General features: G+C 35.7%; 2 protein-coding genes across 2 annotated transcripts; one reads left to right on the forward strand and one right to left on the reverse strand.

Annotated features, from left to right (window-relative positions):
• Positions 1 to 458: 458 nt before the first annotated feature.
• On the reverse strand, positions 459 to 2836 carry LOC109156279 (protein FAR1-RELATED SEQUENCE 5-like). Its single transcript, XM_019304132.1, has 2 exons — positions 2061 to 2836; positions 459 to 1875 (listed from the first exon to the last, which is right to left on the reverse strand). Exons 1-2 carry the CDS (start codon positions 2834 to 2836, stop codon positions 459 to 461), a joined length of 2193 nt encoding a protein of 730 aa, XP_019159677.1.
• Positions 2837 to 10445: 7609 nt separating this feature from the next.
• LOC109156280 lies at positions 10446 to 11528 on the forward strand. Its single transcript, XM_019304133.1, has one exon. The coding sequence runs from the start codon at positions 10446 to 10448 to the stop codon at positions 11526 to 11528; it is 1083 nt and encodes a 360-aa protein (XP_019159678.1).
• The last annotated feature ends 1651 nt before the right edge of the window (positions 11529 to 13179 follow it).

Consider the following 13179-nt stretch of genomic DNA (forward strand, 5'->3'; position numbering starts at 1 on the left):
GTGTTTAGCTAGTTTGCTCTGATGTTGTTTACTGTGTGCGTGCCACCTGGGTTGCAGTTATGGTATGGTGTTGCGATGTGCGTCGTGGTGGGTTGTTGCGTGCGTGGCTGGGATATATCTTTGGCTAGTCGTTTGCTGGGGTCAGTGTGTTGGGTCGTGTGCCCATACATATTTTCATGTGTGCATTGGGTAATTCATGCAGTCTTTTTGTTAGTTCTCACGTCCTAGCATGTTTAATATTGTTATAAATATGAGTAATGGTGTCGTGGTCATAAAACCATAGTAATGCCAGTACTATTCAGTTTAAATGAAGGCCCACCCCCCACCCCCCCCCCTTTTTTTAATTAATTAAACCAAGTATTATTAATAAAATGCTTGCTGAATATAAATAATCTTGTACAGTTCGTAATAATAAACTAGATTGCATTGTTCACTTTTTTTTTTTAAATAAATGTATTCTAAACTTCGTCTGATGCAAGTTTATCTGGACAGGTGCGACTGTTGTGGCCTGGGAGGCCGCATGTATTGCATGTCCTTTCTTTTTTCTTTTGTGTGTTCGACATGGCTTTCTCTCTGTTGCTTTTTAGTCGCTTCCCACTTCCTTTGTTCTTTGCAACTTTGGGTGGTTTTATTTGAATATCTCCTGGTTTGGTTGATCCGACTAGTCTTTCGAGCACAGATGCGTTGTTGGCACCATTTTCTGTTTGTTGCCTCTCCTTTTCCAGATCTTTTTTCAGTTGTTGCAATGTTGCCAACATTTGGTCCATTTTATCTGGCCAACCATTCACCAATCCCATGCAGTTGTAGAATTCAGTCCATAGTTGATTGGCAACTTTTGTTGTTTCATTCGATGTTGGAATATTCGTTCTTCTTGCCCATGGAACATTGTGTAATGGGTGTGCACATGCGTCTCTTGTCCATCGTGGAACAATATACTTGCGTGGGATCGATTCATACCCATTTGTCTTCATCACCAACAACACATGCCTGCATAGTATACCAACACGGTTGAATTTCTTGCACGCACACTCTATTTCCTCCGCTTGTGGGGTTTCTGTTACTTCAAACATTTTTCCATCTGTGTCCTCAACTTTGTACTTGCATATATCACCTACGTTGTGTTTGTGGATGATGTGGTTCGTGAAACTGGCTTCCCATATCTCTGTTTGGACTTCGTAGAATATGTTTATAGTGTACACTGTAGCAGCATTCTTCTCAATACTCAAAGGGGTTTTTGTTTCCGGGTATGAACCTTCATTTTCTGCGATTAGCTTTGCTTGATTATGTCTTTGTTCTCCGATAGCACTGTTGTATTGTGCCATGAATTCTACCAAGCTGCAGTGGTGGTTTGTGAATTTACCGAAATAGCTGTTTTCTGATTCTGATCTTGATGTTGTTCTGAGCAGTCCTCCCATCGGTATGTCATTGAAGTATGCCGGTATCCATGATGCACGTGCCTCGTACAACTGGGTAAACCACCTATGTTCTTCTAGATTGTAGTCCTTCATTACCTGTTCCCATTTTCTCTCGAATTCATCTGTGGTTAACGTTTCATCCCATATGATACTATTCAATGCCTTTTTGAAGTCCGCGTTATGCCACAGGGCTGCCCCTACCTTTTCCCCCACTTTTGTGGTAATGTGCCACATACAGAATCTGTGCCTTGTTGTTGGCATAGTTTGTGGTACTACTATCTTGAGTGCTGGATCTTGGTCAGTTATAGTACATCTTGGTGCGTATTCCATTGCAGTTTTGAAGTTCTTTAGTAGCCACTCATACGACTCTACATCTTCTTTCGCAATCAGGCCTGCCCCAAATGTTATGCTTCTTTTGTGATTATCCACCCCCGTGAAAGGGACGAAGACTAACTTGTACCTGCAATGTAAGTACGGTGGTAGTTAGTATTGCATATAGCCGTTTATATACTGTGCACAGATGTTTCATACAGCACGCACAACTGCAGAGAAATTCATATATCACTACATTATTCCGTGCGCACAACTGTTTTACCCGGCTAGCACACACAGTACTCATCAAATTCAATCTACAGTGACATGTACCTGTTTGTGCTGTATGTAGCGTCGAATGACATGACATCGCCGAAACATGCGTAATTCCTTCGGGATTCTGCGTCTGCCCAGAATATCCTGGATAATTGAGCTTCTTCGTCAATGTCATAATCGAAATAGAAGTCCGGATTTTCTTGTTTTCTTTTGAACATGTCTTCTATCACCATTTGGGCGTCTGCCTCAGCTATATAGGCCAACAGGTCTCGCCTGAAATTGCAAAAGTCAATGCATGTCGCTCCTAGATCCGTAAAGCTTCCCACCATCTGTTTGAAGAGTCTGAAAGCTTTTGTGGGACCTATGTTTGCCTTTGCACAGTGAGCCAAAAAGGTTTTGTGGCCGATGTCAAGCTGCCTATTTATCTTTAAAAAAGGTTTGGCTTTATCCGAGCATAGACAGTGTGTATGGCGTAGCTCTATTGCATGGACTTTGTATCCACCAGTGTCACACTTTTTCATTACCATACGTGCCTTACATCCTATCCTGTTTGACACTCTCCTCCGCCTCTTTCGTTTGTTCGCGGTATTTGTGGCTTCGTTCCTTTCCGCCTTGTAACCCTCTCGTGAGCATAGCATGTATTTAATTGACACGTCACCCATTCGGTTTCTACGCTTTGAGCCGTGCCTAACATCAAATCCTGCCTCCTTAGCGTATGCTTGGTAGAAATCAATCCCGATGTCAATTGTTTCAAATCGCTGTCCTTCGTATGGTGTCTTCTCGTTTTGGGTTGTAGGTGTCCAGTATTTCGCACCATCTTCTTGTATTTGCATTGTGCAGTCTCTGTGTTCATTTTGGTATGCACCTGTTGCACACAACGAATACACATATTTAGTTTGGTTGATTATGGTTGATGTGCTGTAGTCTGAAAGTTCAATTAATGTGGGCGGGTGTTTGGTTTTTTTTTTTTTTTTTTTTTTTTTTTTTTTTTTTTTTAAATATGTCAGCCGTATTGAGTTTTGAAAAGGGTGCATGCTAGACTCTTTTTGTGTGCATGGGGTTAAATTGGCTCTAGTGCGTAAGCCAAAATGTGTGTACTCTACAACTTTTTCCCTGAGTGTTTGATACTGCCGTATGCTGGTTTCTAGATGTATGCATGCTAAACTATATTTGGGTGCACTGGTCCAATTTCAGTTTTGTTACGTAATAACCCTGCCCTAAGATTGTATTATTATGCATGTGGTTTATCACAGCCTTATGGGGGTTCCAACCCGTGCATGCTGGGTAGTACGGTGTGCAAGGTATTTCTATGCTCTATTTCTGTGTTTTCTATGACTAAGGCTTATGGGGTTTTCGCTACTGTGCATGCAAGCCCAATATGTTGTGCATCTGGGTTCATTGGTCCGTTTTTTCCAGTAATTCACTACCGCTGTCTTTGTTCTTCCTTATGTCATTGAAATATGGTGTCTTCTATGTGTGCACGGGTGTGTCTGTATTTGTGCGTGTCATTATTCTAGTTTTCCCCTACGGACATTACAGTTTTGCTTGCGTGTTGGTGATTAGGGTTTGTGATTACTCTTATGTGCACATACTATTGAATAATAACTCATGCTCTGTTGTACATCTATCATAATCAAGGTTGGATGATTACCTGGAATGGTTGATGACGTATTCTCCATGTTTTACTGTGTGGGTTCTAGGTCGGTGCGTTGTGGTAGACGTTAGTCCGAACGGCGATTTGCGGTGGAGTGGTGGTTGTCGGTGGAGTGGTGGTTGTCGCTGGAGTGGCGGTTGTCGTTGAGGTGGTGTTTGGCGTTGGAGTCCGGCTGTCGTGCGCAACAGAGATGAATTAGTCCTAGTCAAATTAATCTTCTTTAAATTAGGCTACATATCAGAATCATATTTCTACCTTAATTAGTAATCTCTTAAATTGTCTTAATTGCCCTTGTGGATGTCGTTTCATGATGCTGGCTTAAATTGTTCCACTTACATCTAAGCCATTAATCTAATCTAATCTAATGGCCCATGTTTATCCACAGGTTTGTATTTTAAGGGGGTTTTCACCTGAATGGGACCCTATATATATATATATATATATATATATATATATATATATATATATATATATATATATATACACACACACATACGTCAAGAAGTCCCGGCGACAAGGGCGTGACTGGAGAAGGCGGTGTGGTAATCAAAGATGGCGCTGTGGATGGGCTACAGTGGCTAAAGACGACGTCGTGATCAAAGAGATTGAAGGGTCCGGTGCGGCGCGCGGGAATGGAAGAAATAAATTAAAATAAAAAACCCCTAAACGTTTAATATCTATATTATCCAATAGTTTGTGTCTACCTTTACATATAATATCTATATTATTCAATAGCTTGTGTCTACCTTTACACAGCGGTTATTGTACGCCGTGTATTACACTAAATATATATATATATATATATATATATATATATATATATATATATATATATATATATGTATATATATATTATGGACGACGGTTATTTAAACACCGTCGTATATTAGTGACGTAAATATATATTAGAAGGCGGTTATTTAAAATCGCTATCTATTTAGTGACGTAAATATATATTAGAAGGCGGTTATTTAACAACCGCCGTCTATTAATTGACTTAAATATATATTAGACAGTGGTTATTTAACACCGTCGTCTATTAAGTGATGTAAATTTATATTAGAAGATGGTTATTTAACAACCGCCATCTATTAAGTAACGTAGTATATAATAGACGGCGGTTATTTAAAGACCGCCGTCTATTAAGTGACGTAGTATATAATAGAAGGCGGTTATTTAAAGACAACCGTCTATTATGTGCCATAGTATATAATAGAATGCGGTTATTTAGAAAACTGTAGTCTATTATGTGTCGTAGTATAAAAAAATATAATAGAAGGTGGTTATTTAAAAAATCGTCTTCTATTAAGCGATGTAGTATATCATTTCTGTAGTAGTGTTGACACTCTGCATTAGATTTTAGACCGTGGTTGTCAAGTGGTGCAAGTACGTTCAGTTGTGTTTTCTTCTATTACACCATGCGTCCACTTGTATTTATCATATATCATTTAGAAAAATGTATTGTCGTTATGGGCTCATCAGAGATGAGAGATCATAGTTGCTATCTTATACTTCTTGAAGGAGAAGAAAAAGAAAAATTTCCAACAACTTTCTTGAGAAATATTGTTGATTCGGTGGATGTACATATTGAGAAGGGTAAGATGAAGCTGGCAATTCAAAGAAACTCTTTTGATCTTCTCAATCAAATAAAGTTTCTTCTTTAATGGGGTGAGAGAATTTGATAGTAACCAAGTTTTAAGTCTATTATATGATGAACTTCCTAATTGTTGGAAACTTCCAATAGTGACACTAACAAGCATCGCCATTACACTTCAAAGCATTGCAAGCCCCCATGTTGATTGGTTGGTAAGTATTGTTGACGAAAGGCCTCCACTATGTACGATGAGAAGTATTACTTGAAAGGCATAGAAAGTGCAATAAATGTACTGTGGGTGGGAGTTGAGCTTGACAAGAAGTGATTGGACGTTGATTTTGAGAGAAAAGCTGACCAAGTAAATTCTGCAAAAGAAGATAATTCAAGCTCTTGTTGTTGAAGCTGAAAGGATTGTCATGGAGTTTTGGTGTGAGGAAAGAGGAAACTATCAAAATTATCTCTACTATGTTGATTTCACCATTTTGGTCATAGTCATTTTAACTTGACTAATTAAATCCGTTGGCTATCAATTTTTTACTCAAAATAATCCTCGGCGACTATTTGTATAGCATATGGGTCCACTAACTTTAATTTGTTGGTCTGTTATTAGTATACAATGAGATACAATATAATTAATGACTTAGACTACAGTTTAAATGATTTACAATATGACTTAGACTTCAATGACTTGTCCATTTTTATTTTTGTTTAGGCAGAATATTGTTATCAAGTTGTAGTTGTGGCAATTGGAATATGAAACTAGGTTACTGCAATGACAATTTGTCATACAATATTCTATACAAATAATCGCCGAAGGACCATTTCGTGTAAAAAATTGATAGTCGAAGAATTTAATTAGTCAAGTTAAAATGACTAGAACTAAAATGGTGAATCAACATAATGGAGGGACAAATTTTGGTAATTTCCTTTTTGAGGAAAATAGAATTTTAGATGAAAATTCTCTCTATTAGCTTGTAAATGTCTTAGCGGCTAATCCAATGTACAAGGTTAGCCATATCATTTTGCTAACAGATAGAGCTGTCAATACGAGCTGGCGGGACGGGACAGGCCAAAAAAAGCCTGCTCCTTGGTGGGCGTGCGTTTTACTGGCCCACCCCGCCCTACCCTTGTCCCGCGGGCTAGGCGAGTCCCCGCCACTTTTTTTTTTTTTTTATTTCTTTAACCTTTAAGTTGTTAGTTTGATACTTGGCAAATTATGTCGTGGAAACGTGTTCACCATGCTTTGTGAACACGGTCCCAAACGGCATTGTTTTTACCAAAAAAAATTTTAGTTAATGTGTTGTTAACGATGTTTTGCATTTTTTGTTCAAATTATGAATTTACATTTATAAAATTATGAATTTTCTGTTATGAGATTATGAATTTACATTTATGTAATTATGAATTTTCTGTACATTCATAATCTCATAACAGAAAATTCATAATTTCATACCAGAAAATTCATAATCTCATAAAAGAAACACATTTATTAAATTATGAATTTTCTTTTATGAGATTATGAATTTACAGTTATGTAATTATGAATTTTCTGTACATGCATAATCTCATAACAGAAAATTCATAATCTCATAACAGAAAATTCATAATTTCATAACAGAAAATTCATAATCTCATCAAAGAAAATTCATAATTTCATAACTGCACATTCATAAATCCATGCCTGCACATTCATAATTTATGAGTGTTGAAGAAACTTGCGCGAAGAAGAAGTGAAACCTCAAAATATGAATATGAAGAAGAAAAGTCGCGCTATTAATTGAGAAAAAAAATAAAAAATTGGTGGAAGATAACGGTGCCCGTAGGCACCGTTACCGTTTGGGACCGTGTTCACCATGGATGGTGAACACGGTTCCAAGGCATAACGATTGTTGATACTTTGTTAAGTTTTACCATTTGTATATTCTAAAAATAATTAAAATAACTTCTTACTTATCTCACGTAAGACATAGTTCATTACACATTAGACATTACATAATGCATAACAATAATTATAAAGTTGATAGTCGTAAAATTTTAAAACATTAAACAAGGGTTATGATTATTACTTATTAGTTATTAGGTTATAGTTAGATTATATATATATATATATATATATATATATATATATATATATATATATATATACATATATATATACATACATACATACATACTAGTAATTCACCCGCGCGGTGCACGGAAAAAAATTATGTTTTTATAAATATAAATAAAAAATAGAAAAACTAAAATATTTTAAATTATTTAATATAATAATATTTTTGAGCTTCCATTGGTCAAGTATTTATTATTTTTATAGAATACAAAATTACAATTATAATTATAATTATAATTATAATTATAATTATAATTTTGTATGGTTAATATAATCTCTAATTATGTGCATATTCAAATAAACTTATAGAGATAATTTACATAATTACATTGATTTATTCTTAATTGTATTTCATCTATACTATAATTTTCACAATACAAATAATAACTAAGATAATTACATTTGAAAAGCAAATTTCAAATTTTGTATGTGTAAATTTAAACTCTAATTGAACACATTTTTTATACGATTATATAATATATAGCTATTTTATTTTTCAAAAGTATATTTTTTATATGATTATATAATATATAGCTATTTTATTTTTTAAATGTTGTGCTTGTTTTTTTTTTTTTTATATAATAAAGGATGTTGTGGCATTAATTGTAACATTAATTATTTCCCAAAGCATATAGCTTTATTATATAAAGGATATATAGAGTCTGGGTTCGAAACCTGATGTAGTGTGTGCCATTAGCCGGTATGTCGTGTGCATGGCCGAATGTAGTCGTGTGCCACAGTTTGTATGTCGCGTGCTAGATTTGTTAATTTATAGAGTCTGGGTTCGAAACCTGATGTTTACATTTATTCTTGTGTGTCATTATGTTTTAAGTTGTGTGCCTGTTATTAATTTGTTGTGTGCCCATTATTTGTCCTCACAGTCCTCTATATATTTTTGTCCTCATTTGAACTCAACCATATATATATATATATATATATATATATATATATATATATATATATATATATATATATATATATATATATATATATATATATATATATACACACACATATATATATATATATAAGAAATTAGAACTGACAGAAAATTCAGAAATTTTTATCCTATATTGTGAAATTTTCTGAGGGTATTTGGTAATGAATTTTGATACTTTTTTTTCCAGATATGAAGTTCAGCAAGCTAGAACATACAAAAATTTTCATATCAATACAATGTAACATTTTTCATTATGTCACCATTAAGTGGTGCAAGTTTAATAGGTCATTTATGACCATTATGTTGTGGTTTGAAACGGATGTAACGTTTTCCGTTACAAAGCCTATATTGAATATAAGTTTAGGTCCAACCACTGCTCCGGAACACTTGAAATACACCATCTATATTGTCCGGAGACCAAGTGAGAGACATCGTTACTCTGCAGAAATTTCTACTACGATTATTCACAACGCAATACAGAAAGGTGTCAACTATGGCTAGAGTTTTCTCGATTCCTATGCTTCCGCTATGAGGTTAGATCATTACAAGTGTTTGATTGTATATTTATTCTAACATTTGGTATCAGAGCATGTATTGCTCTCTGCCTAGTTGATTAGTTTGAATGCATATGCAATTTGAATTTGATAGTTCTGGGCATACATACATACATATATATATATATATATATATATATATATATATATATATATATATATATATATATATTGTTTAGTTTGTCTCATATATGGATTAGGAATAAGTGTTTGTCTCATACTAGGAGTAGGAGTGAAACGGGTAGACCTATTGTATATGGATTGGATGCCTATAAATATATTGGTTGTATCCCTAAAGGGTTGTGTCACCACTATTACCATCACTATGAATAAGATTATTGTTTCACTCTCGTGGATGTAGGCATTTTGCCGAACCACGTAAATCTTGTCTTCTTTACCTTTTTGTCATTATTATTTTTCTTGTTCTTGTTAATCTCTACATATATATATATATATATATATATATATATATATATATATATATATATATATATATATACATACATACATACATACATACATACATACATACATACATACATACATATATATATATATATATATATATATATATATATATATATATATATACATACATACATACATACATACATACATACATACATACATATATACATACATACATACATACATATATATATATATATATATATATATATATATATATATATATATATATATATATATATATATCTGGATATATGTACAGGACAATTATGCAGAAACATTTTTGGAAAACATTAAGCTACTCTGTTGCAATTTGAGTGTTATAAATTGTTTTTTGAAATTATAAACATTAAGCTACTCCGTTCATATACGTATACATAATGTGTGCTTTTTGAGAGTGGTTTTGCCTTGTAAGTGCATTGCTATGCATGTTTGGAACCAAAATATATATTACTGTGTATATTTATTTTTTAATATCAATATACCTGTGTATATTTTTTGTTCTTGTCTGGATGAGTTGTCTTTTTTTTTTTTTTTTTCCGCTATGAGCATCATGGGATGGCTGCGACCGGCGATTTGACGGCGGAGTGAGGCAGGAGAAGATGGGTTGCCAATGTCTTCTTTTCGTCGTTGCAATCTTCCAACCAGCACTGTTAGGAGCCGTGTGAGACGCTGAGGTTTCGTCCTCACCTTCCGGGCGACAACGAAAGGGATTCGAGGCGTTGCGGCGTAGGACGACGACGGCGCGACTTGGAATCACAGGCGATGTTGTCGTTGCGACCAGGAGAGACGGTGGGGCGAGGCTGGGTTTCCCAGCGCGTCCTGCTTCTTCAAGCTCTAGTCGACGATGGCGGACGGTGTCAACTCATACAACAAGTCAAACAAGAAGTCAAGTAAAGAAGAGTTAGTTGAAGATTAGTTTGTTAGTTACGATCAGTTAACACTATTTTACTTTCTACTTCTGCAAATCAGTTAGTTAGCTAACTTGTATATAGAGCCTACAGCTTCCCTCTATAATATGATTTTGATATTTTTCATTCAATACACTTTCACATTCACCTCTTTTTCCCCAATTCTTCTCTACGGAAAATCCAACATGGTATCAGAGCTTTTAAGCTCATGGCTTGGCAGACACCTCTGAATTGTCCTCAAATGGCAGCAAGTAATCCAGCAATAAGCAACCCAACCATGCAAGCAGGGAATACACCAGCACCAGCTCTAATCTTCGCAACATACGACCCCAAGGATCGATCTAATCCCCTTTATCTTCACCCCAATGAGAGTCCTTCATTACAGCTCGTGACAGTCCAGTTGGAAGGCAGATCGAATTACCATCCATGGGCAAGAGCCATGGAGATGGCATTGAGGTCGAAGAACAAGATGGTTCTAGCTGATGGAACCCTAGCAATCCCCAACAAATCAGATCCCAAGTACTTTTACTGGTATCAATGCAATACAACGATCCTATCGTGGATCTTTAGAGCTGTGTCTCCCACCATTGGACGAAGCATACTCTGGATTAACACTGCTGAGGGTGTATGGAGGGATCTGAAGAAACGATTTAGCCAGCAAGACGTCTTCTGCATTGTAGAATTCCAATCCGAGATTTATAGAACAAAACAAGGTACATCATCTGGGAATGACTATTTCACTCAATTTAAACTGCTATGGGACGAATTATTAGTATTGAGACCTGTTCTTTCATGTGATTTCACACCAATCAGTTATGAATGTGGTAGCAATATGTCTGAGAAAATTAGGGCACAATTAGAGAATGATATGCTATCATCTTTTGTTATTGGCCTAAATGATGATCTCAATAACACTAAGAGACAGATTATGTTGATGAAACCATTACCTGATGTTGGGGAGGCTTTTGCTATGGTCTCACAACAAGAAAGACAAATTCATGAAGTCTCCATTTCTGTGAATGAAAGCTTAGCAGGGGCAGGAGTCTTCTTCACAAAGTATGAGAACAAACAGAAACAGAAACCAGTGTGTAGTTTCTGTGGATATACTGGGCATACAATTGAGAAATGTTACAAAAAAAATGGGTATCCTCCCGGGTGGAAGCCAAGAAACAAAGGAATGGGGGCTGTTAATCAAGTGCAGTCCACCCCACAAGAACATATCAATATAGGAGCTAATTCTTCCTCTTTCAATCAAGAAGATTATAGGAGGTTCTTGGAATTCATGCAGTAGACTAAGGCTATTAGTTCTCCTCTCCAAATGGCTCCCCAGGCTAATGGAAGGTAAGGGCATTAATTCTAGCAATGCTTTGACAGACTCAGAATCCTTACGGATCTTGGAGAGTCGTGCCACACATCACATTGTCTACAAATTAAATCTGTTGCAAAATCCCAAGAAGGTCCAAGGAATATCTGTTGATTTACCTAATGGACATCAAGCCCAAGTTTCACATATAGGGACTATAATTTTGCATATTCTCTTAATCCAAATTAAGATTTAGTTTCTAGAAGTTGAATACGGATTAACTGATTTAGATTCTAGTTTAAACAGTCACGCGGAAGGTTAATGCAGAAAGTAAATCAACGCATATGATTGTTTACCTAGTTCGATACAGTATGTATCTACATCTGGGGGACGATCGCCGATGCGTCCAATCCACTAACTCATAATCCAATGTACAAAAGTAGAGAAAAACAATCTCACCCAAGTGCCCCACACAAGGTCAGTACCCAGTCTACAAAGGTTTAGTGGATTGTTGAAGTCGGAGAGCCACGTATTCAAAAGTTCAATGAAATCCCTTTAATTGGAACAGCTAACTGTGATGCAGTCCGCTTCAATGACACAGCCCCACATTGTTCCCACAACTGAGTGATCTTCGCATTCTGTAGATTAAGCAATGTTGATGCTTCTCAAGTTCTTCTTCGCAAGCACCAAGATCTCATAGTCTTGAAAAGGGCATGACAATCAGAGATGTATATTCTGTTTAGTATAGAGTGTTGCGGCTTCAATCAATGCAACCCTAACTTCTGAGCGAATAAGAATATATGTACTTCTTTGATTTGGACACTCTCCAAATATATCTCTGATCGTATATGATGGGACTTTTTGTGAAGAAAGAAATCTTAAGATTCGGTCCATACCTCTTAAGTTGATTCGCTGATATTCTTTCCAAAACTATCATCTCATAACCGTGTTCCATGTTTTAGAAACTTTCCTTTATCTGATCTTCGGTGGCTTGATCCGGTGGTGCGTCTGTTGGTTGTACTGATCAATCAGTCATCTTCAGGAACAAAATAGACACCAAGCTAAATTCTATCTTAATTTTCCATAATAATACTGTCAATTATATGTTGGGGTTTTTCTAAAAAAAAAATGCACTAACAGGGACAATTTAGTTGTCAGAAGATCTAGTTCTATTCAATGTTCTCTGTGTGCCTATCTTTCACTGCAACTTAATTTCCTTGGGTGAACTTACAAGGAGATCCATGTGACACCCCGTAAATCCAAACACTAATCAAGGATTAATTGAAGAATTAATCCAAGTTTCCTTGCTAATCTATTTCTAAAATCCTGAAATTTAATAGTCGATGGACTAGATTTTGACTAGTCACTTAAGTCAAAGGGTTGTACATTGTGCTTCTTGAGTTGTGCCCTTGTTCCCTTGTCTTTCCAAGCCTAAGAAGTTGAGGAGAAGGCAGTGCTGACAATGATCAGTTTATTCCTAAATGATAGCTCTTAGTTGGCTATCGGTTTCGGTTTATAATTATTTTCATAATACTAACTTTCTAACTTGAGTTTAAATTTGTAGATGTTCGATAATACTCAAAGATGTTCACAAGAACAAATTGATGGGATGAGAAATTTATGGTGCAAAAGTTTTTTT

The sequence above is a fragment of the Ipomoea nil genome, unplaced genomic scaffold, assembly GCF_001879475.1.
Source record: "Ipomoea nil cultivar Tokyo-kokei standard unplaced genomic scaffold, Asagao_1.1 scaffold2705, whole genome shotgun sequence".
Classification (NCBI taxonomy): domain Eukaryota; kingdom Viridiplantae; phylum Streptophyta; class Magnoliopsida; order Solanales; family Convolvulaceae; genus Ipomoea; species Ipomoea nil.